This window comes from Eptesicus fuscus, chromosome 16 (genome assembly GCF_027574615.1).
Source record: "Eptesicus fuscus isolate TK198812 chromosome 16, DD_ASM_mEF_20220401, whole genome shotgun sequence".
Taxonomy (NCBI): domain Eukaryota; kingdom Metazoa; phylum Chordata; class Mammalia; order Chiroptera; family Vespertilionidae; genus Eptesicus; species Eptesicus fuscus.
In genome coordinates this window covers 38,305,621-38,332,744 of record NC_072488.1, presented here as the reverse complement: position 1 = coordinate 38,332,744, position 27,124 = coordinate 38,305,621, and the positions used below count along the sequence as shown (strand labels likewise).

Genomic DNA, 27,124 nt, shown 5'->3' with positions numbered 1-27,124 from the left:
TTACTGGGATCATTTTTTTGGAAGTTGGAGACAGTCAAGTTTTCCTGAGCAATTATATGTAAATTTAAAATTTCTGAGTTCAGTCCTATGTGAGATGGATTAGAGGAGTTTCCTCCTGAAACAAATCCTGTGAGAACCACCTTAGGAAAAGGAACCACAGAGTCTAAAAGGGTGACCACTCCATCCGCTGCCCGTGCCAGGCCAGGAGCGCTCCCGTTTGGTGGGAGTGCCGGCTGGCAGAGCTCTTTGGAAGGCAGTGTGGCGGGATACCGATCGGTTTTAAGTGTACATACCTTTTTACCCGGCAGTTTTACACCTGAGCCCTGTCCTGTGAAAATAGACTCGCCTGCAAAGATTTGTGGACAACAGCAGTTCTCGAGCATTTTTGGTGTCAGGCTCCCTCGGCTCTGACAATTTATTGAGGACCCCAAAAAGCTTTTGTCGCTGTGAGGTAGAGCTACTGATACTTACCATTTTAGAAATTCAAACTGAAAAATTTTTCATCTTAAGTAATAGTGTTAGCATGGGTGGCATTCTTTATGAGAACTAATTATATAGCTATTTTCCAGAATAAAAAATAGGAGAAGGGTAGTATTTTGTTCTTGCAGATCTCTTTAATATCAGGCTTAGTCGGAAATAGCTGGATTCTGGTGTCTCCTCCTGCTTTCAGTCTCTTGCAATATGTTGTTTTGGGTGAAGAAAACCCAGCCTCACACAGGTTGGTAGTTGGAAAAGGGAGAAGCACTTTAATAACCTTTTCAGATAATTATAGATACACTTTTTTGATACTACACCAAAACATGGCTTGTGGAGTTTTATGAATGTGGAGTCTGAGGCCATATCAACGAATTTTTCATACTCTTACATTAAAATCCACTGGTTTATCTTTCACTTTGATGACATCTTTTACTCACTCTTGGTTTTGTAACATCATGCATTGGCCATTTGGAAAATAATGATTTAAACAGATCTCCCCAAGGTTGGTACATTGAACCCAACAGTATCCAAAAATCTCACAACGTCACCACTAATCTCATTAGAAAAGTCTTGAAGTGTCGGGGAGCTGTCCACAATTCTTTCGCTTGAAAGTTCAGATTTTATTATTGGCAACAAATAACGCCAGTTGTTTTCCTGAAAGTGACAGGCTCACTGCGTTCAGATTCAAGAAAAGACCTGCCAGATACACACGTTTGAGTAACCGTAGCTCGTCTGTCAGTGGTTCTTTCAAGGAAATCCATGAAAAAAAAGCAGGCAGTTCAACTCACAACTGAAGCAGTTAATTGCACTAGAGCTTTTCCTTGAGACAGCTGTCATTCTTCCACGTGCAGCCGAAGAGAAAAGGCTGTTAGAAATCCTCTCCCCTTTCCCAACCGCGTTTGCGCAAAGCCCGGCTTTCTTCATATACTGCAACCCCAGTGACATGTTACAGCAGACTGGACGCGGAAGCAGAGATGAGAATCCAGTTATGTGTACTTCCCCTTCATCACACAAAAGATGTCCATTCAAGGGTCAAGCTTTAATAATTTTTAATATTTTTATTTTTAGATATATTTTTATTGATTTCAGAGAGGAAAGGAGAGGGAGAGAGAGATAGAAGCATCAATGAGAGAGAATCATAGATCGGCTGCCTCCTGCACGCCCCACAGTGGGGATCCAGCCCGCAGCCCAGGCATGTGCCCTGACCAGGAATCAAGCCATGACCTCCTGGTTCATAGGTCAACGCTCAACCACTGAGCCACGCTGGCCAGGCTAAGAAGATATTTTTAAGTTTTAAGTTAATGCCTAGACTTCATTAGAGGGATTATACCTGTTGGTAAGATGAAAGCATCTGAACTTTTTCATTTTTGTCATTAAACAGATATGTAATGATGTCGTTTTTTTGTTTTTTTTTTTGAAACTTCTGTAAGAAAATGTACCGTTGTAATAATCTTAAACTTGGAAAATGTCAACCGAAGACTAATTTTTTCACCCTAAAAATATGGAGAAACTGGAAGTCTTTGTTTTTACAAAACATTTATTTTGAGACTTTGAATTGAGACTATTAAATTCTAAAATAGATAACATTTGTTAGTTAAAGCCTTGGTTATTTGGATTTCCCCAATTAGGAATGGGGCTGGGCTGACATTTAACCATCGCACTATTCTTAGGGGGAAACGGCCATAATAAGTATCTTAATCATAAATAGAACTGTGTGAAAGGACTGTTGTCTTCTTTCAATACAATGTAATAAAGTTAACTGCTTGGGACTGCTACTGGATATACCAATTTGACTGTTGTTCTCATCTGTTTACAAGTTAGGGAACATTTAGTAGGCAGCACTTAATTTCTTAGTCTGCTTAGATGTAGCCTTGAAACCTGTACTTATTTAATAATATTCTCTAATTTGAATTTATACTTATTTAGGCAGGCCTTTACTCTTTCCCTTCTCTTAGTAAGATTTCATTTGGTTAAATGAAGAGCTTCACCAGAACAAAATCAAAGCTATTAATAACACTTAGCAAAATTATTTTGGTGTACCTAGGAATAAACATTGTTGATATTTAGAGATTTTTTTGTGAAAAAAGAAGGGAATTTACATTCACATGATTGCAATGCTGCTTTTATGCTATATATGTTCACGCTGATAATATTAGTGTTATTTCCATTTTAGAGATAAAAAGACCAAGGGTCTGAGACAATCTCTGCAAAGTTATAGCTTAGTTAAAGGCAGTTCTAAAGTTAAATGGCTAGAAACTTGGAGATTGTTCTAATAATGCAGATAAAATGTTAATAGAGACCCAGATCAGGGTAGTATCAACTTAAATGAATTTATATAAAAGATATTGAAGGAAAAATGAAACGGACTTGGTGATTAATAATACAGGGGGTAGAGAAAGCAGAAGAGGCAAAGATAACCATGGAGATTTTAAACCAAAGAGAATGAACAAAGCGGGATTGGCATTGCTAGATGTGGGGAAGTTGGGAGAGGAATCTAGTGGCAGAAATTTCAGAGCAGATTGTTAGTTTTTCAACATGTTGGATTTGAGGTCACCGGGAAACACCCATTAGGACAGAGGAGGGAAAGTTGAGAGCCACTAATACAAAGGTCCTGGCATGGAATCAGTCACCTGGAACACAGCAAAGCCCCAAGACCTGGACCTCAGCCTAGTGCCCACCCCCCGCAATCGAGGAGTGAGGAAGAGGAATGAGATGAAGAGTGGTTAAGGAGTACCACAGTACAGGGGGAATCACCAAATGCAAGGGGGTTGGGGGTGTGGGGTAGGATGACAGGTCAACAAAGAGTGGATGGATGGTCCACAGAGGCAAGCAAAGGCCTTTCCAGTGGAGAGACTCACAGATACCTGAAGGCAGGAGAGGAGGGTTTTCATTAGTTGCCACCAAAGATGGACAGTTCCCACTTAGAGTTTCGTCACCAAACACCAGCATGACTGTTTCACAAGTTAACCAGCCTGTGTGTTTCCATCCTTCAGGTGGTATTGGAATGCTATGTAAGAAAGGACTTGGTCTACACCAAAGCCAACCCAACCTTTCATCACTGGAAGGTCGACAATAGGAAGTTTGGACTTACTTTCCAAAGTCCTGCCGATGCTCGAGCCTTTGACAGGGGAGTGAGGAAAGCAATCGAAGACCTTATAGAAGGTATTGCGTTTGTCGCTGCATTCTCAGTGGGACTGTGTTAATTTTCTGAGTGATTTTTCATTCCTGTTGTCCACCATCATATATTTGTGGCTTATTAGAAGGAGGGTTGGTGGCCAGGTCAGTCAGTAGGAGCCGAAACTTGAGGAACATCCAAGGAAAGGAAAACAATTACGAAGGGAGAGATCGGGGCGGGGGGCGGGTAGGGAAGGAGATGGGTTTCTGAGTAAGAAGTGGTCCCAATTGGTTTTTAGACTTTGCTCTGAAAAGACAAGTTCTAGACTACCATGTGAATGAGTTTTTGATGGAGTTCACCTCTCCCTGATGATTGAAACGGCTTTGGTCTTATCGGTCATGGCTCAGAAATGGGGAATAGATTCAAATGAACCCAGAGGGCTCCAGGCCCACCCACTGCCCTCTTGCGATCAGAGCCAGGTGTGCAGCTGCCCCCAAACAGGAAAGGGATCTGTGACTCCCGGAGCCCTGGTTTGGTTTAGGCCTTACTCTGTGGTGAGTGATTAGTAGAATTGTGTTCCATTTGATCCTGGCCTGGAAGGCTCTTAGGCCATCAATTCTCATGGGCTTTTCTAGAGTCCACAGATGCAAACACAGGAATTCTCCACTTTAACTCATTCAGTTCTCAAATGAGAGGGGCAGTGGTACCAAAACCATGAAGAAAGAAATACCAAGCAAAAGCCACCTCAGAATTAATTATAAAAACTAAATAAAAATCAATCATAAAAGAATGTGTGTTTCATCTGTTTAAGAAATAAAAGTGTTCAGAAGTCCTTTTCTTCATTATGGATTTGTGGGAAGAGAAAAGCAAATCTTCAATGAAAAACTGCTTAACATCAATAGTAAGATAATTATTGCTGGAACATAAATCTGTTAACTACAACCACGTGCTAGCCAATGAAAACTGGGGTTTACATCATAGGTCTTACCTAAGTAACAAATATTAAAGTGTTGTCAAACATATCTTTTAAATGTATAGAGAGAAAATAGCTCCTGTATTACTGTTAACAGTTTTCAGTATGTCCATATACTTAATTACTGAATTTATAAACAAAATTGAGCACATGTCATTTTTTTCTATGTCTTCTCTACCCAGCTGTTTTCTATCAAACTTGCCTTAAGTATTAATTGGTTAGTATAATTTAAGTAGAGAAAAACCCTGAAAGATTAATAGGAATTGTGCAGAGGTTATTATGGGACTTATTTTTCCTCCAGGGATTCCTTGTTGGAGATTTAAATATTTCTCTTCCCTTTCTTTTTAATATATTTTTATTGATTTCAGAGAGGAAGGGAGAGGGAAGAGAGCTAGAAACATCAATGATAAGAGAGAATCATTGATAGGCTGCCGTCTGCATGCCCCACAATGGGGATCGAACCGTGACCTCCAGGTTCATAGGTTAACGCTCAATCACTGGGCCACGCCGGTCAGGCTCTCTTCCCTTTCTGAGCAATTCTCTTAATTTCTGTTTTATATAGTAGCAAAATACTTTCTAAATGCATATTTTTAAAGACTTAACCAAGAAAAGGAGAAGGTAGAAAATAAATTGCTCTTGGTCTATCACTTATGCAAATTTAAATATTTTTCCTTTTGGCCATTAACTGTCACTTGTTGATCTACACATTACTGGGTACTATTAATGGGGGAAAGAAGGGAATTTCTACTGGCTTGCATACCAGAATGAAGAGATGAAAAGGGAAATAAACTGAACCCTCATTTCATGGTGGAATAAACCTGGCTTTCTGACCTGAGCCTAAATGTTGGCCTGCAGAAACAGAAAACTCACCGAGGCCCTGGTGTTGTGAGAGAAAACAATCTTGCCCTGGTGTCAGCTTAGAAGGTGGCTCCCACAATCTGGGTTTTGGAGAACGGTGCCTGAATTTCAGAACAGGGGGTGACCATACAAGCTGTTGAGTCAAGCCCCCTCTTTGGTAGATGAAAAGACCAGAAAGCAAAGTCCAGTTTACAGGGAGATGGTGGTGGGTCTAACCTGGGGGTTTTCCATCCCGTGCTTTTCCTACTATACCCTGTTGGGACCTGGGGGGGGGGGGGGGGGGGGTCGCTGGCAGAGGCTGGTCTTGACCTTGCACCGCAGAGCAGTGGGCAGGCTCTCCCCGCCCCTCCTCTGTGTTGCTTCTCTGTGTGCTAATGGCCAGTGCAAAAGTTCAAGGGGTTAATTGGGAACAACAGTCGGCCAAGTTCATTTAGGGGGCATCCTGGCAAGGGTCAATTGAAGAATAAATTAAAAGCATTAATTCCCAGGTAACATCTGTTAGTGAGCTACACAGGAAAGGAACGAGGTGTGGTTTTATTAAAATCTACCTTTTAAACGATTGGACTGGACTTAACCTCTTTGAAAACACTTTTTATTACATTTTTTTTTTTGTCTTCTTAGGCTCAACCACATCATCCTCCACCATCCACAATGAAGCTGAGCTTGGTGATGACGACGTTTTTACGGTAAGTTCTCTGGGTCCCTTGCTCTCCAGGTTAGCGGTGAGGACTCGGGAGAGGTTCTGGTCAAGGGCATGAGAGACACTTCGCAATCTGGCATGTGCTGTTTCAGCAGGGATGCCATCGTGGAGATCTCTGGCTTGTCACCATTTTTCCTGGGCTGGGTTTTGCCTTTGTTGTTCGCGTTGCAGTGGGAACATCACACCATGACCTGACAGCGTCCACTCTCCCGGACCTGTCCCAGGTTCTCGCACCGTCTTTCCTCAGTTTTATGATGAACAACCGTCTGGTTTGCCCAGGACTGTCCTAGTTTTAGCATCGAAAGTCCCTGGTCCTACAAAACACCTCAATCCCAGGCAAACCAGGACAACTGGTCACCCTACTCAGAGTCGAACACAACCGCCTCCCTGGCATCGACGGGAATGCCAGAAGTAGCCTTGCTGATGAGTGATTAAACATCGGATCAGAAAGGCCTGAAGGCTGAGTTGAGGTTGGAACTAAGTGTGCGAAGGCAGGAAGTGGCTTGGATGTTTTGATACAGCTTGAGTTAATGGGATATAACTGGAGATAAAATGATTTCTCAGCTTCTTCATTTAAGTCCTGGGCTTCTAAAAGGAAATAACAGTTCATTGCACGCCTGCCGTGTGCCTAGTGAGAAAAGCTCTAGGGCAGCATTTTCACACTCGTGGCCTTGACCTACAGTATGAAACACATTTACGTTGTAACCTAGGGGGCACACATCCAGAGACACCTCAAACCGGACTGTACTTCATGCTCTGCATTATGGGTTTTTTCTCTTGTTTTGTTTTCTTCTACTTTTTGATTATGAAACTTTTCAAGCACATAGGAACACGTACAGAATAATCCAGTGAGCACTGTATGCTCAACACCTAGATTTGGCAGTTGTGACATTTTGCCCCATTTGCTGTATCTGTGCATGTATGTGTATTTAGAGATGTGCAACACACACACACACACACACACACACACACACACACACACGTACACGTACACGTACATTTTTGCTGATCAGTTAAAAATAAGTTACCTGGAATTACTTCATTATCCACCTCCTAAAAATAAGGTGGTATTCTACACAAGCATACCACCATTCCTATACCTATAAGAAAATTCATAGGAATCTCCTGTCAGATAATAGTTCCTCAGTTGTCCCAAGAATATCTTTTATAAACAATTTTTTATTTCATATTTTAAAATATTGGTTGTACCCCTCTAAACGTGCTTTCCAACAGACGCCTCCCGGCTAGTGATTTGAAAAAACTGAATACAGAGGTGTGTAAAGCGTGCTGCAGCCCTGATTCAGGGAGCAGGGTGGTTTGAACAGGGATGAGCTTGGCTCTGAAGGGCTTGGGCTGGCCTGGCACAGACTGCAGAGCCCTCTGAACCAGGGACTTGACGGTAGGGGAGGTCAGAGAAGACCACCAGTCGGGAGGCCCGACTGGACCTCGGCGGCATTGGAACAGGGCTCGGGAAGTGGCTTCAAGGCTGGGAACCACAGGGGCGAAGCCGGGTGCCGGGATGTGCACAGCGAGCGGCCTGCGGATCCCAGCCCGACGTGAGCACAGCGTCCGTGGGGGCGTCAGGAAATGAACTCGGTTGTCCTTCCCTGCAGCGGCTGGTGTGATGTGGCTCTGAGCAGGTTTCCTATAGCGCTCCGAGCAGATCTTCTCAGCAGTTGGCATGTTGCTTACATCTGTTCCTTTGTCACGTTTGGAGAGACAAACAACAGCAGGAGGGTTAAAAGGTGGCTTCCTGTGCTCCAGAGCAAAACTGTCACCCGCAGCTGCTTCCCAGCTACCTGCCAGAATGATTTATAGAATCAGGAGAGGGCAGCGGGAGCCGGGTGATGGAAGCCAGCATCCTCCTGGTTTTGCCCTTTCAGCCGCGGGGTATCAGCATGCTGCTCTAGGGTGTCGCCGAGTGCCTGGAAGGAAGTGTAGAAACAGCCCTTCTGCTCCCAGACACTTGGAACTCACTGGGGAAGGAGCCCCACTCCCTCGCATTCCCTGTAGCCCTGCTGTATGGGACCCGTGGCCTTCATTCCATTGGTTTACAAAGAAGGGACTGAACAATAGTACCTCCCTTCTCGAGACAGCCCCAGCCATTCGGTCACGGACTATTAGAAACACATCCTGTGTAAGGATGAGAGGGTCGTCAACCTTACCACCAGGTTTCCCGCTTGTCCGCTCTCTCTCAAAATCAATTTTACAATCTTTTTTTAAAAAAAAAAACACCTTTTATTGGTGAGACAGGCGTTTAGAACTCAGAACTCATTTATCAATGAAAGAGTGTAACTTACCGCCGAGGATGGAGTTAGGGGTTTCCTGCGAGAACAGCGTGTGTGTGGGGAAACCTGTAGAGGTGTTGTCACTGGAGGAACCACACGTGTGTCCTCTGTTTCTGCTGGTGGAGCCAGGGGGTCCCCGTTTCGGGGGATTGCTTGGGGTTGGGAGGAAAGCAGGACGTCGTGGGCAGCCTGTTGATGCACATTCTACACTAGGGAATGAAGTGGAGGAGGGGGCAGCCCAGGTCCCTGTGGGGTAGCTGTCTGGCTTGGGTGCTCACCAAGCACGGGCTGTCCCTGCTCACACTTCCCAGCCCTGATGGTTACCCCCCCGCTCCCGCCCCCCAAGCAGCTTCTCCGCCTGACTTCTCAGGATGGTACAACCATGTTGCCGTTTCTCGGTTAAATGCATGCCCTTCTTAGTGTGTGCACGCATGCACACACACGCATGCACGCCTGCCCTGCCTGTGCACCTGTTGCCAACACTGGGGCCTCCACAGTGTTCCCGTGGCTCTCCTTTCCACGTCACTGCCGCCAGCCTGGTGTGTGTCCACATCTCTCCTGCCAGTGCCGCCACCAGAGACCCCTGATGAGCAACCACTCCGACTCTCTGAGTGTGGGTTGTTTATCCGTTCGTGTGCCCTCGTATTCCTCCCTCGACCGAATAGGATTGTTCTCTCTTGTTTAAAATCCCATGGTACTCTGTATTCCTCTCGCCACTTAAAAGCCTGCCCCTTTTTTGGCTTTCCTATTTTATTTGCTGAGTGAATGCATCTCCAGTCAATTAGAAACAGGTTGTTCATTATTTTAGTCTCTGCAACCCTAGAAAGCTTTGCTCTATAAATACCCAATAAATAAATGGGTGATCTGACCCCCAGATGCAACAGGCCCGGAGTAATGCATTTCATTCAGCGTTGTTCTGTTAGAACGTTGGTGAGGCAGTGTAGGAACTTCACTCTTGCGTTGCTGGTTTAGCCCAGTGGTCGGCAAACTTGCGAGCCGCAGTTTGCCGACCACTGGTTTAGCCTGTGGTAAAATGGGCTTCGTTATATGTCATTTTGCTTTAAACTGCTGAGAGCACACTCTCACTTCTGTCCCTTCCAGATCCCTTATAGGAATCTCCTGTCAGATAATAGTTCCTCAGTTGTCCCAAGAATATCTTTTATAAGCAATTTTTTATTTCATATTTTAAAATATTGGTTGTACCCCTTTAAACATGCTTTCCAACAGACTCCTCCCGGCTAGTGATTTGAAAAAACTGCTTTGGATAATACAGAGGTGTGTAAAGCGTGCTGCAGCCCTGATTCAGGGAGCAGGGTGGTTTGAACAGGGATGAGCTTGGCTCTGACAGGCTTAGGCTGGCCTGGCACAGACTGCAGAGCCCTCTGAACCAGGGACTTGACGGTAGGGGAGGTCAGAGAAGATATAAGATACCTATAAGATACCTATTCCAGGTAACTTATTTTTAACTGATCAGCAAAAATAATATGTGTAAGTGTGTGTAAACACACATACATGCGCAGATACAGCAAGTCGTAAACCCTATCTGTGGCATTTGGTGAGGATTACTGTATGGTGTGTAAAATCAGGTTTTTCTACGTTATTCATTTGCTTTGTCATCTTGGAGAGCCATTGAAAGGGGGTGGTTTTGAGGGAATCTCAGTGCCTGCGTGCCGTGTTTCCATCCGTTTGTGCTCGGTGTACAGCGAGGAGCGGAGCCCCGGCTCTGTCACCACTGTAAGCTGTTGGCTCCTCGCGCTGCTGCTGACCCTCTCGCCAGCTTTCTCCTGTGTGGCACAGCCCTCTCACGGCCCCTGCACTCCAGGGAGACCTCAGTTACAACGGTTGACCCTTGGTGGCAAGGGAGTGCCCAGCATTAAACATGGAGGTACCAGGAATTCCAGGGCCTGAGCCACTTGGTAATGTGTGAGATGAGTCATGCAAAGAACATAAAGCAACAACAAAGGTTCGCAGTCTGTAAACTGCTGAGAGCGCACTCTCACTTCTGTCCCTTCTGAGCTGGGGAGACGAGAGGGATGGAGAAAGACCCTCGAGTCTGTTCCCTCCGTGGCGCTTTTGTCTCTGTGGAGGAGGCCCTGTGAACCTCAGGTGTGGACTGTTTATCTCTGTGGATAAGCTGAGCTGCTTTGCTCCCCAACTTAGAACTGACTTCCTCCCAGGTCCCTCCAGGTGAGGGTTTGGAACCGGCAGGAAAGGGATTCCGGGGCAGAGTGAGGAGAGACAATGAACTGGCTAGCACCGGAGAGGCTCTGGGTTCTGTGGTCACTTAGTGAACAATTTCCCAAATTCCTGTTGTGTAGGGTTTGGTCCATTCAAACCGGGTGATTTATTTACTGCGGCGGAATTCTAAAGTAATGTTTAAATGTTATTAGCATCGTCATAGCCAGACAAGGGTCCTTTTAATAGGATCGCTGGAGAATGCAGCTGCAGGGCACACATACTTCTAGAGCAGCCGACCTAGAATCTGGTCACGTGCGGTCGGTGCTTCAGCTGTCACTGTGCCGAGTGGCTGGATTCTGGCGCTAAAGCTGGGGGATTAGGGAAATATTCCCTTTATAGGAGGATACTTGAGGGTGTATAAAAGGGCTAGATCTTCATCCATAATAAGCAGTCCTTAAATAATATCTAAGTCTGCAAATCAGAAAATAGTATAAAACCACATGCGATTGAAAAAAAAATGGAGACAAATACAAGAAGAGCCACAAGAGTTGAAAGTGTATTCATTTCTCTGCAGAGCGAGAAGCTGAAGTGGAGAGAGGCGAGATTGCTACTTGAGATATTAAGTGATATACATACGTGTATTGATTTTTTTTTTTTAAAATGAGAGGGGTTTTATCAGAAGGTGGGTGAGAGGTCAAGGGAGGAGGAGGAATCGAGATGAACAGCTTAGTTATAGCAGCTCATCCTCGTTCCCCCCGCTGGAGGTTTAGGGATTAAAGAGGTTGACTTCTGTGGCTCCAAGCGCTCTTCTTCCTGCTTACGCCCTGCCTCGCGCTGGGCAGCCGGATGTCCACCGTGGAAACAATGGCCCATTAGAGAGAAGCTGCAGGCGTTAGCTGGACATTTGTTTGCCTTGCTGGGTGGCGAGGGCCGCTCTAAAAAGCCAGCTCCTTAGAATCGCCGGTCCGGGAGTGGGAAGGGATTGTGAGTTCTTTCCAGGTGACTCAGACGCGTGACTCGCTTGCGATCTCACATCCAGTTCGTGGCGGAGGGGCAGGGAGCGCTCGCGCCCAGCTTCCCAGTTCTCCGCTGCTATTTTCCTCTTCCGCCGTTGAATAAGTATATTTAGGGTCCTTCAGCTGTTCTATTTTTTTTTTTTTTAACCACCACCAAATATAAGAGTTCTATCTTAGGGTTCTCTTGGACCCAAGTTGGAAAAGGGAGAGACAAGAGAATAGATATGTGGCTCATGCCCATGTGACCCATTCATGTGGTGGGCTTGGAGCCTTCCTAGTGGGTGTTCCAGCCTATGGTCCCCAAGATGGCAACTCGGAGCTTGACCATAGCAAGGCCTACCCTACATGTATAGATTTGGGGTTTTGTTTTTCTCCACCCTCTAGGTTTACTTCCACCTAAGTATCGTTTTGGGATTTGGACAGCCCTTCTCCATCAATTCTCCAATAACCCTTTGCACTTGCTTGCTTTTTTCTCAATTCCTTTATTCTAATGCTAACCGTGTCGAGTCACACTCGACATCCGAGTGCAAAAGGTTAAGCCCTAGCACTTTAAGGAATCCATCCTTATATAGTGAGTTAACGTGTCCTGTGCACCGAGAACGGTACTCACTGTGTAACGTCCTTTGCAGAATTGAGAAGAGTCACTCCATGATTTTGTTCGGGTCTGAATTCTCTCCGAGAACCCAGCTGGAAAAGGCTGGTATTTGGGTTATGTGTTGGTGTGTCGCTGTATTTATTTCTTGATGTAGGCAGTCCTCCTTTAGACAGGGAAGATGTCATGTCTGTTAGAGCATCATCAGTTTCTAGCCATGTTTTGCCCAAATTGGAAAACCTGGTCCTGCCTCGTGCCCTGTGCTTGGCCCCCTGGCATCCTGTTTATTACAAGCTGCATTGTTACCTTCTGGCTGTTCAGAGCAGTTGTCCCCGATGGTGCCTCGCCCATCCACCCCAGGTGCTCTCTAAAGCGAGGTTAGAGCAAGTGGTTGAAACCAAAGTACTGAGAAGCAGTTTTGTTTTATCCTAGATGGGCTTTTTGAGTATTTGCAAGTTGTCCTTATTTTCATTCTTAATTAAGTAGAAAAAAAATTCATTGAATTTTGTAATTACCTAGGTTTCACGTACAGAAGCGGAAGAGTGCAGAATACCACAAAATTTTCCTTAAAGAGTTTTTCCACCTAATCCAGCCCCAACATTAAAACTGAAGGCATATCGACCAGCTTTATAATAAAACTAGGAGCCCAGCGCGCGGTTTGAAATCTCGAGGTGCCGCCCACCCTGGAGTCGCCGGTTCTGCCCTGCCTCATTCCCTGGGCCCCACAGTAGCCATGGCCGCTGCCGGTCCAGCCCTGCCTCCCTCTCTGGCCCTTGAAGCAGCCACAGCCGCTGCTGATCAGGCCCTCCCCCAGCGCAGGCGCTCGGAGGCCCCTGCCGCCCCGCCCCCGACGCTGTGCGCACAACCTCCTCCTGTCCAGTTGACCCGTTATGGCGTCCCGGTTAATTAGCATATTTCTCTATTTTAGATAGATAGATAGATAGATAGATAGATAGATAGATGGGGTTCACCTACTGATTTTCTAAGAGTGTTTTTAAAAGCTGACGTGGTGTGTGACCCCTGAGAGTACGGAGTTTGGAGGTGAGGGAGAGGCCTGGATTCTGAACTTGGTTCTGCCGTGAGTTAGCTGTGACCCTTGATCCTTTGAACACACAACCTTCTCAGGGTGGACACATTTCTTCTGAGTCTGTCTGCTGGCCCAGGGGAAGGGAGGGAGAGGAACTGGGGCGTGGAGCTGCCCTGGTGCTACGCCCACACTTGCGCATACATCACTGCATCTGTCCTCCGGCCACCTGGGAGGTACCCTACCGGCCCTTCGTGTCTGCAGATGAATCACCCAGGCTCAGAGAGGCTCAGTTCCACACTCTGCTCGCCCGGAACTGTAAGAAAAGGCAGTACTTATTCAGCACGTTTTATAAATGTTACCCGTCAAGCGTACCAGAGTCCCCCTTCGTTGCAAAAGAACCACCTAAATGATGGATATCTCAGCGAGGGCGCTGGCCTAAAGCCTCAGTGCAGGCACACGGTCGCCAGTTCCTCCTCCAAGCCCCAGCCTCCTTTTAGAAGATCCGCTGATCAGAAATGTTTCTGTTGTCTCTCCCTATGGAATGAAGGGATGGGGACAGAAGCGGGGTGGGGGGAGGATACGTGGAGAGAACATAGGCTGGAAATGTAAATTCTATAAAATTTAGTGAAATTGGTTAAGAAAGGCAAAAATGTTTGGGAGGGGCAGCCCTGTGCCCCGTGGTTGGCACCCGGAAGCGTGTCCCTTAGCTGCTGCAGGCGGAGGCCCACGCTTTACCTTCCACACGACAGTTACCAAGCTCACATCACATAGTAAGAGGAGGATCGTCTTACTCAAAAGCAGTGCCTTCCAGTGGCTCAACTAAAGCAGTTCATGTCCAACAAAAGCTTCGCAACGCTCTCCATTTCAGGAAGCCCAGCGGCATTTCTCTAACGCTTCCACGTGTGTCTTTCTTCCTTTACACGTATGTCATCTCATCGTTTTAAGCCGTGGATGCTGTTATTTCCATTTTACTAATTCATACAGAGAACGTCGCCGGGGTTACCTGAAACCCGGCCTTCCTGCTCCCATCCCTCAGCCCTTCCGGTGAAGCGAAGCTGTGGCTCATCAGTCCTTTCCTTTCATATCAAATTTGCTTTCACCTGACTTCAACGTCTAGACACACAAAATTTTGTTGAACATGTGGAAATTTCCTTTTTATTATTATTTTTTCCCAATGAAGGAACGCCCACTTTATCTATTCCCTGGGTCCCAGAGAGGGTAATTAATGCCCGAGGACAGAGTGCTCTCTTTTCCCCAAGCAGCTGCCTCTTAGGCCAAACTGCCTGCTCGCTGGGACCGTAGGAGAGCATGTACCTGGCCGATTTTCTGCTCTGCTTGCCTCTTTGAAACAGGACACCTAGAACCAATGTAGGCCCTTAGGACAGGTGAGCCAGTGCTATCTGTTCCCAAAGACCTGGTGATAACTTCCTGTTTAGCAGAGGAAAAGGGATTGGCCACGGGCCTGTCAGTCTGGTAGATATGAAGGAGAATGTAAGCTTTGCTGAAGCGTTAGAAACAACAGCTCATCCACACCCCTGAGCCAGGCGCCTCTGGGGCCCTCGGCCGTCCCGGTTACTGTCTCCTGATAGGCAGAAGCAGCCGAGTTTTATGTGATCAGTCTAGTCTCCCAGCCCGAGGTGGAGAGGAATGGCATACATTTGTATTTATATATACTCTGTGTGTGTGCATACTTTTTAAAAGAAATAAAACGAGAAGCCCTTGCTATAGGAAGAATGCATCAGATGTCGAGATCTATTTTGGTGGTGGATTGCAGTCAAAATAATACGAACTGTGGTCATAACTCCTAGTAACCCATCTTTAAAAAGTCAAAATAGCATCTATCGATGGCAGAAATTCTACTTCATCCTCTGAGTGAATCCTCTGGCAGCTTGGGGGGGGGGGGGCATGGTGATGACTTATTTTTATTTATTATTTGTGTTTATTGAAGTATAGTTGACATATATCGTGTGGCTCTTGAATCAGCTAAGCAACAGGGTTAGACAAACCCTTGTGACCTGTCATATTCTTAGGAAGAGGGAGGAGGATTACACATGAAATTGTTAGAGCCCACATAGACCTTGGGGATCACCCAGTAGAGCCCCTGATTTTACACAGGAGGAAACTGAGGCCCAAAGAAGTTCAGCAACTTGTCTAAGACGAATGGCCTGGCATCCGGCTGTCCGTTTCTCTCTGCATTGAGCTATGTGGGCCGAGCGTCGCTGTGTGACTCCAGGTGACGTGGCCGCGCTCCGCCAGCAGTTTCGTACCCGTCCCTCCTGGGCCTGTTGAAGACACCCAGGTCCGCTGGCCTCCGGAAGCGGCCGCTGAGTGGGCTTGGCTCCATGCACCGTGCACTTTCTTCCGTCGGCTCGTGTTCTGGAGACACGGGGATGATGAAGTGGCTGTACTTGGTTGCTTGCCTCTCTGGAGGTGGGTGGGGTTCATCCCATTTGTCTCCATCCCAGAAGGGAGGAGAAAATTGACAAACGCCAGCCTTCTCGTAGTCGCACCGATACACTCGGTGGGAGTGTCCTACTCGGGAAAGCTATAAACCAGGAGCCCCTCAATAGTTCCACGTGTCCTTGAAAAATCAGCCCTGGACACCCCTTTCTCTCCCCTAGCCACTGTCTGCCAGCTGTTGCTGCCTTTGTTCTGTACCCCCACCCCCTTTTGGAAAATCAAGGATTTAGCGGGAAAACCCAGGGGAGTTCAAGGGGATGCACATAGTCCTGAAAACACTTCTTTTACTTTGAAATGTATAGTCTGACCCACCCGGAATGCCCCAGAAAGCCCTGGTCTGCAGCTAGGATCCTATCCCAGATGGGTAACTTAATTTAAGCAAATTGCCTTCTTACCTGGTTTAGCCTCTTGGTTTTTTCCCTCCCTCTTTGAGCTTCCCCTGGTCAAAGAGGTTAACCTTCCAAATGAAGGAGGCTCATTCCCGGACCCAGGGCACACGAACAAATGCACGTGCTTCTTCAAGAACCTCCCGGGGAACTCCAGAGCCCTCCGTAGGTCAGGGAAGGGTAGCCAACTTTCTAAGAGTAAGAAATCCTATTGTACAAAATATGCCCGTAACATAGGAGGGAGCCAGCCACAGCTCTAACATTAGGCATTGATCTTCTAACCCCCTTTCTCCATTCAGACAAATTCCCGCCCACACAGGTAGCATTGACCTTGGGGAACAGGCGGCCTCCACCCAGGGTCTTTTGTACTTCAGATTTTGACTTACTGGCAAGATATCATAACATTCAAGTCAGTTATTCAGAAGGAAAGTCTATCAACTTTTGAAGCTCCGTGGTTTTCCTCTTATTTGTTAAATTCTGGGGAATTCTCTGAGTTCTCAAAGGAAATATCTGACTTCTCAAAGTAAGTTCAACTTACGTCTGCAGAGCTCAGACACTGGAAGCTTACAATGTTTAAAGAAGTTTATCCGATGTTCACTGATCAGTTTGAGCCTCTTTTTTCCTTCCTCCGGGCCCAGGTCTGGGTTGTCTACCCATCTAGAATGTGAACCCACATCCCACAAGCACCCAGCCCAAACCCAAAAACCCTCAGGGAAGGGATGGGTATTGGTACTCCCAGAGTGGATTTGGTCAGGCTGGTCGGGGCTCTGCTCAGTGTTTTTAAGGTTAGCAGTGCCCACCCTTTCATCTCAGTACCCTGAACTCTCGCTTCCACCTCCCTTCCCTTCTCACTCTCCTGTTCTTTCTCTGTTCTCCTTATCAAGGTCCTGTCTCAGCTTCCTGCCCTGTTAGAGGGTCACACAAGCTTGTTAATTACTCAAAGTCTGTGAGTTTTTACAGTGATCATTGGAAATTTATTTTTAAAAAGATAAGCAGGGTGCCCTAGCCGGTTTGGCTCAGTGGATAGAGCGTTGGCCTGCAGACTGTAGGGTCCCAGGTTCGATTCCGGCCAAGGGCACATGCCTGGGTTGCGGGCTTGATCCCCAGTAGGAGGCATGCTGGAGGCAGCTGATCAATGATTCTCTCTCATCATTGATGTTTGTATCTCTCCCTCTCTGAAATCAATAAAGAAATATATATATATATATATAAATATATATATATATATATATATAATCAATTTAAAAAAAAGAAAAAGACAAGCAGGGCCACTATTGCCTCTGTTTTTCCACATCAGGCTGGAAGCCCTGGCAAAAATTGCAGTAAGATAAGAAAAAGAAGGTATAAATACTGGAAAAGAGGCCAGACTATCTTTTGTAGGTAATATGATTTACTGAGAAAAACCCAAAGTCACTATGTGAACTTCTATAAGAAGTTAAGCGAGGCGACCAGATACCGGACCAACAGAATCAGTAACTTTTCTGTAATCGGCAGTACCAGTTTAAAAAATGGAAATGCTTAATCTCATTTCAGTTTTGCAAATGTTTAATCTCATTTCATTTTTGCAATAACTCTGAGGACAGTTTCAGCTCCGTTTTTGCAGATATGAAAACTGGAGTTAGATGTGAATTAGACCAAAATCACGCAATTTATAATGAGCAGAGAATGATTCAAATCCAGTCTGCCTGAGCTAAGACCCTGATATTTAACATTATAACATTCCACCGCCTTTCTTTTGTTCGGTCCTCAATATTAAGTTGCAAACTTCTTGGCTGGACCTCGTTTTCATCGTGGGCACTGACACTGAGTCAGAGGCTGGCTGTGGAGGACACACGTGCCGGTGCAGTGGCTCGGGGAGCCTGGCACTGAAGCTGTCCCTCTTCGGGGGGCTGAGGGCCTCTGCCTTTGTCCTTCTTGAGTTCAAACCTGCAGCAGTTGAGACACCCTCGGGAGAGCAAGGCGAGTTTAAAACGCAGCCGCAGTCTTTCCGCGTCGAAGGAGAAGCTGTCAGATGGGTAGGTGGCATGAGCTTGTGCACACAAGCGACGGTGACCTTCGAGCAGCTTGCTTGTGGGTGTGTGCGCGTGCGCACCGCTTGGGTGGCTGCTGTCCTCCCGCTGTGAGTGGAAACCACGAGCAGTTAGGTCAGCAGTGCATGTGGGCAGGAGGTATTTCCCCTCACTGCTCTTGGAGATGCCCTGATAGGACATCCCTCTTGTTTGCGGGTCACCCCGCTTCAAGATTTGTCTGATAGTATAGATCTGACACGACCTCGGCTTCCCGTGGAGCCTGTCTGGCAGGCTCTCCTTTCCAGGGTCCAGACCCACACCGAGCAGTCTGGCAGGGAAGGCTGTGGGCTGGGCCGGGCCGTACCCTCAGCCTGGCCCTCGGGAGGCGGGGAACTGTGGGCATACCTCAGAGGTTGCTGGCTTTCCTGCTCCTTTGCACAAACCCTCACTAGGTTAGGAGGCCTTCAAAGGTCTCCCTCAGCCTCGAGTTTGGGAAGCTTTGCACTTGACTGTGCTGGGGGTCGGGTGTGGGGGGTGGTGCTGTTTGGGCCTAGGGAGGTCAGACGGGGGCATTTCTGATTGGCTCATGAATACCGGGAAAACTGGGTGTGCCTCATGTCTCAGAATGACTTCCTACACATTGTTAACCTGGCCCTGGGGTGGATGAGGGTACCAGCTGACTAACACAGAGGTGACCGTGATGTGTTAGCCGGTTTCTGAGACCTCGGTGCTGAGAGCATGTTACCGCGGTCAGCACCCGGGTAGCTTCTAGCCTCGGAGATGACCATCATGTGGGTGTTGGATAAGAACGTAACCCTTGAGATGTGAGTCATACTGAGGGCCCTTATCTGCTTACTCAGGAAGTACTTACTGAGATCTCTGGAAACCTTTGTATCATGAGACGCCATCCCCTTACTTGCTGGGTGTCTGTCATGCAGGGTGCGCCTTCTTACGTGAAGTTGGACTTTTGTTGAGGTTAACACAATTCCTCTCAGAGGAGGCGTTGGAATGGGCTCGCCTGAGTGTGAGAAGCAGCGGTGTGGGGTGCTGAACTCCAGGGGGATTGATAGTCAGGGTGTCCACATCTGGGTTAGCCACTGCCGGTCAGCAGGTCCCGCCTCTCTGAGTCTTCGTTTTCCTATGTGTGGTGTGGAGACGGTCTTTTACCTGCGATTGTTCATGTGTACCTGGCACATGGTACACACTCTCATAACGGGGGAGTTCTGGGCTTTGTCGTCGGATCGACAGCAAAGTGGGTGAGAGCTGGACAACAGGCAGAGTGTGGAAGAAAGGAAAAAATTCTTGTGTGTCAGCTTGCTCTCTCTCTGTTACGGATATTTAATAGTAATTCTTTCCTATCTGAACCCATTGCGGGGGACCCTTTGTGGTCTTGGTTACATCTGCAGGAAGCGGGTGTCTCAGGGGTGCTGGGTCTGCAGCCTCCCCACGGTGGGCCCCACAGTCCCCAGAATGGCTGCTCGCACGTGCTGCTCGCCAGTTGGGTGGCTCCCAAGAGGCAGAGGAGGGAGGTAGCAGGCTGCACGCCCAGGTCACCCCACCCGTTGTGGAGAGGAGTCGGGGTCACCGAGAGGCCAGGGGAGTGACGCAGGTGGCGCTGCCGCCTCAGAGCTGGGATCGGGAGTGAGGAGAAGTGCGCCCACGTGGTGAGCCCAGCACATCTGGCTTAAGTTACCAAAGAGGGGGTCAGGATTCAGGCTTGACTGGACCCCAAAGCTCAGATGTTGTCCGTGGGGGTTGCCTTCTCTAGGTTTCGCTTCACTTCACCCTCAGAAGGTGCTTTCCCAGTGCCCTCACCACAGTCCCAGGCTTACGGGACCCGAGATAAAAAGTCAGCATCTTTTCTGAACTCCGTCAGAAATCTTTCTGGATGGCCTGCGAGGACCATGTGTCCACATCTGGATTAGCCACTGCGGGTGGAGGGATTGGACACAGGCATCAGCTCCGCATCACTTGGACCAAACCAATAGGAAAAATCCAGGCAGGTTGGGTCCCTGTAGGGAAGCTGCACATGTCCACCAAGTTTTAAAAATTAACAGCAATTTATTGCATAATGGAAATGAGTCTTCTTTCTCCTAAATACCTGTAGTCCCACTTTTCTGAGCATTTCCGTCTTTATAAATGGGCAGAGGGGTGAAAATAACTTATCAGTCTATTTGTTTAAGCCCTGCCTTGCCCCCAAAAGGATTTATGACACGGACAAAAGACATGTAGAATAAAAAGGCCAAGGGGACTGTGAGAGCAACAGCCAAGGAGAGGAAGAAGTTCCTACATACAAGAAAAACCTTTTCATTTGTGTGGGGGTGGGGAAGGGTCCCCGACTCCATGGAGGTGAAAGGTGGGGTGCCCTGGTTGTAAAGACTTAACAGTCTTTTACGAGCATGTGGGGGGTGGGAGTGGTTGTGGAGGGCGACCATCACCTGGCCCCCTTCATTGAGTCTTAGGCGGGAGCATGAAGCACCCAGGTGGTAGGTATATTGGGAGGCGGTGGCCCCCCCTGCGCTCTGGCCACAGTCCATCCCAACATCTGATCACCTTCCCAAGACACCATCAGGGAGGCTCGGGGCTGAACTGGATACTGCTGCTGGGGAGACAGCTCTGCGAGCCCCTCCTCACTGATGGCGGCCTTAACCCTCCGCGGTCGCCCATCTCGCTGCCAGTTTAAAGTGGACCTCAAAGATGTCGTCCTACAAAATTTCTGGAAAGCCAGTACCCATGATACCCCAAGGTATCCTTATCTCTTTCTCAGGCCGGGATTAGCCACACATGTAAACATTTGGGGTTTTTTTTTTTCCGTGTTTGCACCTCCCCTGCTTGCCAGAGTGCCTTGGAACTAGCGCTACAAATGGGACGACCATCCCTGCCCAAACTGGGCTGCCCCGGCCGGCGGGAGGCCCGCTGTAGTAAGCCCGGCCCCAAAGCCCGGTCGCTGCTCCCACCTTCGAGAAAACAAACCCAACCGTCCGGGGTCTGGCGGCCACATCATGTGTAGACAATCTCGTCCTTCAGGGGCCCTCCCGCCTCCCGGAGCCAGGATAAACTCAAGATTTCGGGAAGTCCAGCAAGAGGCCACAAGGCGGGTAGACGGCATGCTAGGGTTTGGTGTGTGGGTTTGGTTTTTTTCAAATTAACTCTTGGTTACCTCCCTCTAAACAGACAGCTACAGACAGCTCTTCTAATTCCTCTCAGAAGAGGGAACAACCCACCCGGACAATCTCCTCGCCCACATCCTGCGAGCACCGGAGGATTTACACCCTGGGCCACCACCACGACCCATACCCCACGGACCACTATCACCTCGAACAGGTGAGCGGTAGTCTCCCTGCTCTGAGGTCATCGGGGTGCGGGGCTCCCGATGCTGGAGGCCTCCTTCCTCTCCCCGAGCCTAGGCCCCTTCCGTGCAACTTCGTACCCCCCCACCCCACCTCGCTGGCGGCGGCAGCTCACCCTTGCTTAGAGGTTTCTGTGTGCCAGATCCCTTGTACTGTATCTCGTTTCATCCTCGCAAAGTGCCCCACAAGGCAGGTCCTCGGCTCCCCACTTTGTAGATGAGGAAGCTAAGGCCTAGAGAGATCGAGTCCCCGGTGGAACAGATTCAAATGCAAGTCTGTGCTCTCCCAGGCGCGGTGCTGCCCCCTGCAGAGGGCCTGCCGACCCGGTGTGACAGCACAAAGCCCGCCCGGGCCTGAAGAGCGCCGCACACCTGGCTCGCGCCCTGGTGGCTCGGGCTGCAGGCCCAGGCCTGCTCGGGGAGATGGAGTCTGGGACTCAATAATTCAGCAAATATTTACCGAGTGGCTGCTTTGCAGAGGAGGTTCCCAAACAGCGGGGCTGGGACTGGTGCCCGTGGAGGGCGAGGTGGCCACCAGGGTCTGCTTTGAAAAGAGAAAAAAAGGAGCACAGTTAACGTAAAGCTAGGTTTCTGTGACTCCTTTAAAAAAACCTTTTTGTTGTATGCGTCCCAATAGTTTGGCATTAAAAATGTTTTTAAGTCAAATTATGGTAGCAATAGATAAGAACTGACTTCTTGACTCTCCTTACTTTGCAAAATAAAATTAAAAAATTAGCAAAGCCTGTGACAGCTCCCAAGATTTGTTCTGAAATCCTACAGGACTGTGATTTTCTGAAGCCCAGGAAGCTCTAATGTCAAGATTGTCACGGGAATTAGGGCAAAGGGTGTGAGGGGTGGCCCTGCGCACAGTCTGCTGGGAAGCGATGGGTGAACCGAACTGCCATGTCAAAATGCTGTCACTGTTATAATGGTGACAGTGGTAGCGGGTATTGAGCACATCCCGTGTGACAGGCCCAGTGCGAACACCGCGTAGATTCTTTCCATTCACAACAGCCCTATGCAGTCTGGCGGTCAGGAAAACGGAGGTTGAGGCATATCCACTTGCCAGGAAATTGCACAGCCCGAATTTGACTCCAGTGGGTTTGCCCAGAACCATGCTCTTTTCCCCTTAAAAAGCCTTCATGCCCAACGGACTTCCAAGGTGGAAAACCGACTACCTGCTGAGAGGACTCTTGGCCCGAAGGCAGAATGCAGTTGGGGTGTGGGGGCTGGAGGGTATGGCTCTGGGCCGCAGCTGCCTAGGCCCAGGTTCCAGTTCTGTCACTCACTCACTATCTGTGCGATCCTGGCAGGATTCGAACCCAGGCAGCCGGCCTCCGGAGCCTGCGCAGTGAGTGACAGAACTGGAACCTGGGCTCTTAACCTTTTGTTACCTGGGCATCGTAACTTCTCAACCAGATTCCACAGTTCTTATAGTTCCTGGTAGCCCCCTTTTGCTTTTTTGGAACACGACCCACAGTGAGAAATGCATTTTATAGGGTGACCCAGAGCGCACGTATTGTCTATGCACAGGTTATGAAAAGTACTTACCCTTCTAACGTGCAGTGTACTCCCGTATGCGCCTATTTCACTGAAGAAGAAAAAAAAAAAGCTGATCATACAACAGAGAACACACTGTACAAAACCAGGCAGAAATCGGACACCTTCTGCGTCTTGACCTGGGTGTGTCCAGCTTCTGAAAATGCAAACTGTTCTTACAGTGGGCACCCTCTCCCACATATATATATGGTAATCAAAAAACGGGGGAGGATAAAAGCTGGTCTCGGCCCACTCAATTGATTCCCGACCCAGGAATGGATTGAGACTCACAGTTTGAAATCCATCTTTGACCCATAAGATGTTCAGTCATTACAGGACGGGTCAGTTTCTTCAAGAAATGTCTTTGTCAAGGTGAAAGGCACATGTTGGATTCTTTTCTTTTTCTTTTCTTTTTTTTTTTTTTGCCACTGCTGTAAAATGCCGTCTCTTTTCTCCTGGGGCAGCCGATGCCCAGGCCCTACCGCCAGGTGAGCTTCCCGGACGACGACGAGGAGATCGTGCGCATCAACCCGCGGGAGAAGATCTGGGTGACGGGCTACGAGGACTACCGGCACGCGCCCGTGCGCGGCAGGGCCCCGGACCCCGCCGAGGACGCGGACTCCTACGTGCGCTTCGCCAAGGGCGAGGTGCCCAAGCACGACTACAACTACCCCTACGTGGACTCCTCGGACTTCGGCCTCCGTGAGGACCCCAAAGGGCGCGGGGGCGGCGTGATCAAGACCCAGCCCACGCGGGGCAAGTCGCGGCGGCGGGAGGACGGCGAGCGCTCCCGGTGCGAGTACTGCAGGGACATGTTCAACCACGAGGAGAACCGGCGGGGCCGCTGCCAGGACGCGCCCGACGCCGTGAGAACTTGCATCCGCCGGGTGAGCTGCATGTGGTGTGCGGACAGCCTGCTCTACCACTGTATGTCGGACCCCGAGGGCGACTACACAGACCCCTGCTCGTGCGACACCAGCGACGAGAAGTTTTGCCTCCGGTGGATGGCTCTTATCGCCTTGTCCTTCTTGGCCCCCTGTATGTGCTGTTACCTGCCCCTCCGGGCCTGCTACCACTGCGGCGTGATGTGCAGGTGCTGCGGCGGCAAGCACAAAGCGGCCGTGTGACTCCGCGCCCCGCCCTCCCCGCCGTGCACCGCCCCGAGGGAGCTTGTCTCCCACACACGCTCGTCCTCTCCCCTGCCCCCCGGGGCGCCATTCCAGCCTGGGGCACCCTCTGGCGGACTCGGCACCTCCCAGCCACCCCCACCCACCCATCCATCCCTGCGCACAGTGTTCTAACGAAAGGACCCCCCCCCCCGCGTAGACTCGTGTATTGATAATCTGTAATCAAGCTCACTGTCTCATACCTGTGTTGATTTCCTGCCCACCTCTTCCAGTTCAAAGGCGCCTGCCGTCCGAACGGCCGCTTTTCTTTTTTCTTTTTTTGATGGGTCTTGTAGTTGGTTTTTCCAAGAGCATCGCAGACTATCTTTCTCTGGGCTCAGCTTGCCAGCTGCTAACGAGCATCACCGGGTTCCTGGAAGTGTGATGTCAGAATGATGAAACCCAACCAGAAGTATCTCAACCCCACGTTAGCTGTTCCGTCTAGGTGGTGAGCTGGCTGACAAACTTCCGCCATCACACAAGATCGCTTTAACTTTTCTAAAGCCACATTTCCCATGAAAGCCGCAGTTTCTGTCTTGAGCCCATCATCATGGTCTGCCCCCCCCCCCCCAAATCTGCCAGTTCTTCAGGATGCAGACATTTCACCCGTAAAATGACTAAGAATTGAGCCTTAAACCTCAGATTAACTTGGGAGAATCAGGAAAATTCCTTAAACGGCATCACATCCTCTCTGGCCAGGGCTAGAAAGGAGATTTCCGGTTTCCCTGAGTCTCCCCAGTTACCCCTAAGGTAGAACTTTTTAAAATTGTGTCACCACCACTTCCAAAAATTTAGCAATATTGGAAGAAAATGCTAATAAAGTAAAAAAAAATTTGCTTGCTGTTTTGGAAACCAAATACTCTCTTTAAACACAAACCAGTGTTGGGAAACGCTAAGGTTCCGGTAAATCAAACGAAAGGAACTCCCCTCTCCCCAATGGGGGTTTTCTGTTAACGGGGGGTGGGGGTTTAAATGTTGTAAATCTGAGGAGTGGTGGGCTGCATTTCGTACGTGGGTTTGTGCTTTTCTTTTGGACTCAACTTCACGTCACCAAATTCTTCATTTATACTTAGGAAGAAACAAGGCCATATGTAAAAACCCCTCCGATGCCTAAGTGTCTTTCTCCTGCAACTCCAAACCCAGACTTGCCACTTGGTGTGCACAAATGGTTGAGTCAGCAGGCTAGGGCTACCTGCCGCCTTGCTACCTAGGAGGCTTCGAATTAGCTGGAAAAGATTATTTTTCTAACCGATTGCAAGGAATCGCCAAATCCTAGGGCGGAAAGAAGGAACGTGAAGAGTGGTTTGCCCGTGCCCAGCATCGTACAATCAGAACGACGTGGAGAACCCAGGGGCGGGTTTGTCAAACACTGTTCTTCCCGCCACGATCTTCCCGGGGTGACTGCCCGCCGAGGGCGTGGCCTGGTCCCTCACCCCTCCCTTCCCTGTTGCACACAGGACACCAGTCTTCAAGGAAAGGGACTTTTTTCCAGTCTTCCCATCGTACTGGGAAAGTGCTAGCCATGCTTACCTTCGTGGAATGCTTTCCGCTCTCCTGAGAGCCCGTCGCATTTCTTTAGTCAGATCACCGGTGCAAATGCCCTCTGTGCTTCTGAGTTAGTTGGTAGACGTTTTCCTTTGTTGGAGTGCCTGGTTGGGCCTTTCGGTCTGGAAAGGGACTAGAGGGTCGTCGGTCTGGTGATGGGAGGAAAGAGCATTGCTTCCCTGCCTGCCTGGAGAACAGCTAGCAAACCGCAGCCAGCCTCCCAAGGTTGTTGAGAGACCACCCCCACGCCCCGAGGTTTTTCCTCAAGGTCTTTCTCAAGGTCTCCTCTCTACAAAGCACAACACTAATGTATGTTTTGTTAGACCTCAGTTCCAGCGCCCCTATTTATTTCAGTAAGAATACACGTATCCCAGCCGCTTTTTGTCTGTCGGCTCTAGTTCGTCGTCTCTCTCTCCCTTCACCCCCCCCCCACCCCCCCCCCCCCCCGTCCTGGTCCACCCTTTGAAGAGTTATGCTAGTGAGTCTGACTCCGCCCATGCTTTTTGGTTTGTGAAGGCAGCGGTTAAGGCACAGGGCAGCCATGGGGACATTTATGTAAATACGTCCCTCTCTCTCATTGCCACACTGCAGCTGAACAGTGTGTAGTATTTCCCCAGTCAGCTTTGCCATACTGACGTCAATCATTTGAGAGAAATTATTCAGATTTTATTTTTGTATCTGTGGTAACAAAACATTAACCAAAAAGATTATCTGTTTTGGAAGCTTCTCCCGACACCCTCCCCCTCCCCCCCTAAGCTATTTGCTCACATTAACAAATTAAAGTGCCTGAAGCATCATTCATTCTTGACCTGTATACTAAAAACCCTGTTGTATTGATTTTTTTATAATAACCCTTTTTACCTCTGTGTAAAAAATATATATACAAGTGTATGATGTACATTTTAAGTTCTTAACTTTTTTTTTTTATGGTTTCTAATATGTATGACCAATGTAGCCATTGCTTTAAACTGTACCGTGTAAATATAAACACATCCTACGAGATCACTGACTTCGGGCTGTTTGTCGGGCCAGAGACGGGGCCGTATCGGAGCCTCTGCTGATGGCGGGAGTTCGCGCACGAAGGATGGGAAGGGGTTTCTCTCGGAGGAGGATGTGGGGACACAGGTCTGTTTGTGTGAGGCCCTTCCCAGCTAAGTCATATTCCCCAGGGGCGGCTGCAGCTCCTCAGCTCAGCTGCCTCAAGTGAAAGGAATGCTGTATGTCAGCACCCGGGGAACAAGGGGAACACCCCCTCTCCCCAGGCCGGCCTTCCCCCAGGCCAGCTCCTCCGAGGGAACAGCTGTACTTCCTCCCAGTTGTTTTCCACCAATTCCTGCTAAACCGTGTGTGTGTGTGTGTGTGTGTGTGTGTGTGTGTGTGTGTGTGTGTGTAAGACAGTTTCTACCAAAACCAATTGTTAAAACAGCAAGACCCGTGGTCTTCTCA

The 27,124-nt window shown here is 48.6% G+C and overlaps 1 protein-coding gene and 1 long non-coding RNA gene across 4 annotated transcripts in view; one reads left to right on the top strand and one right to left on the bottom strand.

Annotated features, from left to right (window-relative positions):
• Nucleotides 1-24,226, top strand: part of SPRED2 (sprouty related EVH1 domain containing 2) — a 197,551-nt gene extending 173,325 nt beyond the window's left edge. For all 3 annotated transcript variants that reach the window (XM_054728136.1, XM_054728138.1, XM_054728137.1), the window contains 4 exons: nucleotides 3,471-3,639; nucleotides 6,045-6,109; nucleotides 21,254-21,403; nucleotides 23,432-24,226. In XM_054728136.1, the coding sequence (XP_054584111.1) occupies nucleotides 3,471-3,639; nucleotides 6,045-6,109; nucleotides 21,254-21,403; nucleotides 23,432-24,094 (1,047 nt within the window). In that variant the 3' untranslated portion in view covers nucleotides 24,095-24,226. The remainder of the gene's footprint in view (nucleotides 1-3,470; nucleotides 3,640-6,044; nucleotides 6,110-21,253; nucleotides 21,404-23,431) is intronic.
• On the bottom strand, nucleotides 17,610-23,015 carry LOC129151849 (uncharacterized). The gene is made up of 4 exons (XR_008558537.1): nucleotides 22,980-23,015; nucleotides 21,889-21,972; nucleotides 18,951-19,217; nucleotides 17,610-18,187 (listed from the first exon to the last, which is right to left on the bottom strand). It is a non-coding gene; the product is annotated as an uncharacterized LOC129151849 (long non-coding RNA).
• Nucleotides 24,227-27,124: the final 2,898 nt, after the last annotated feature.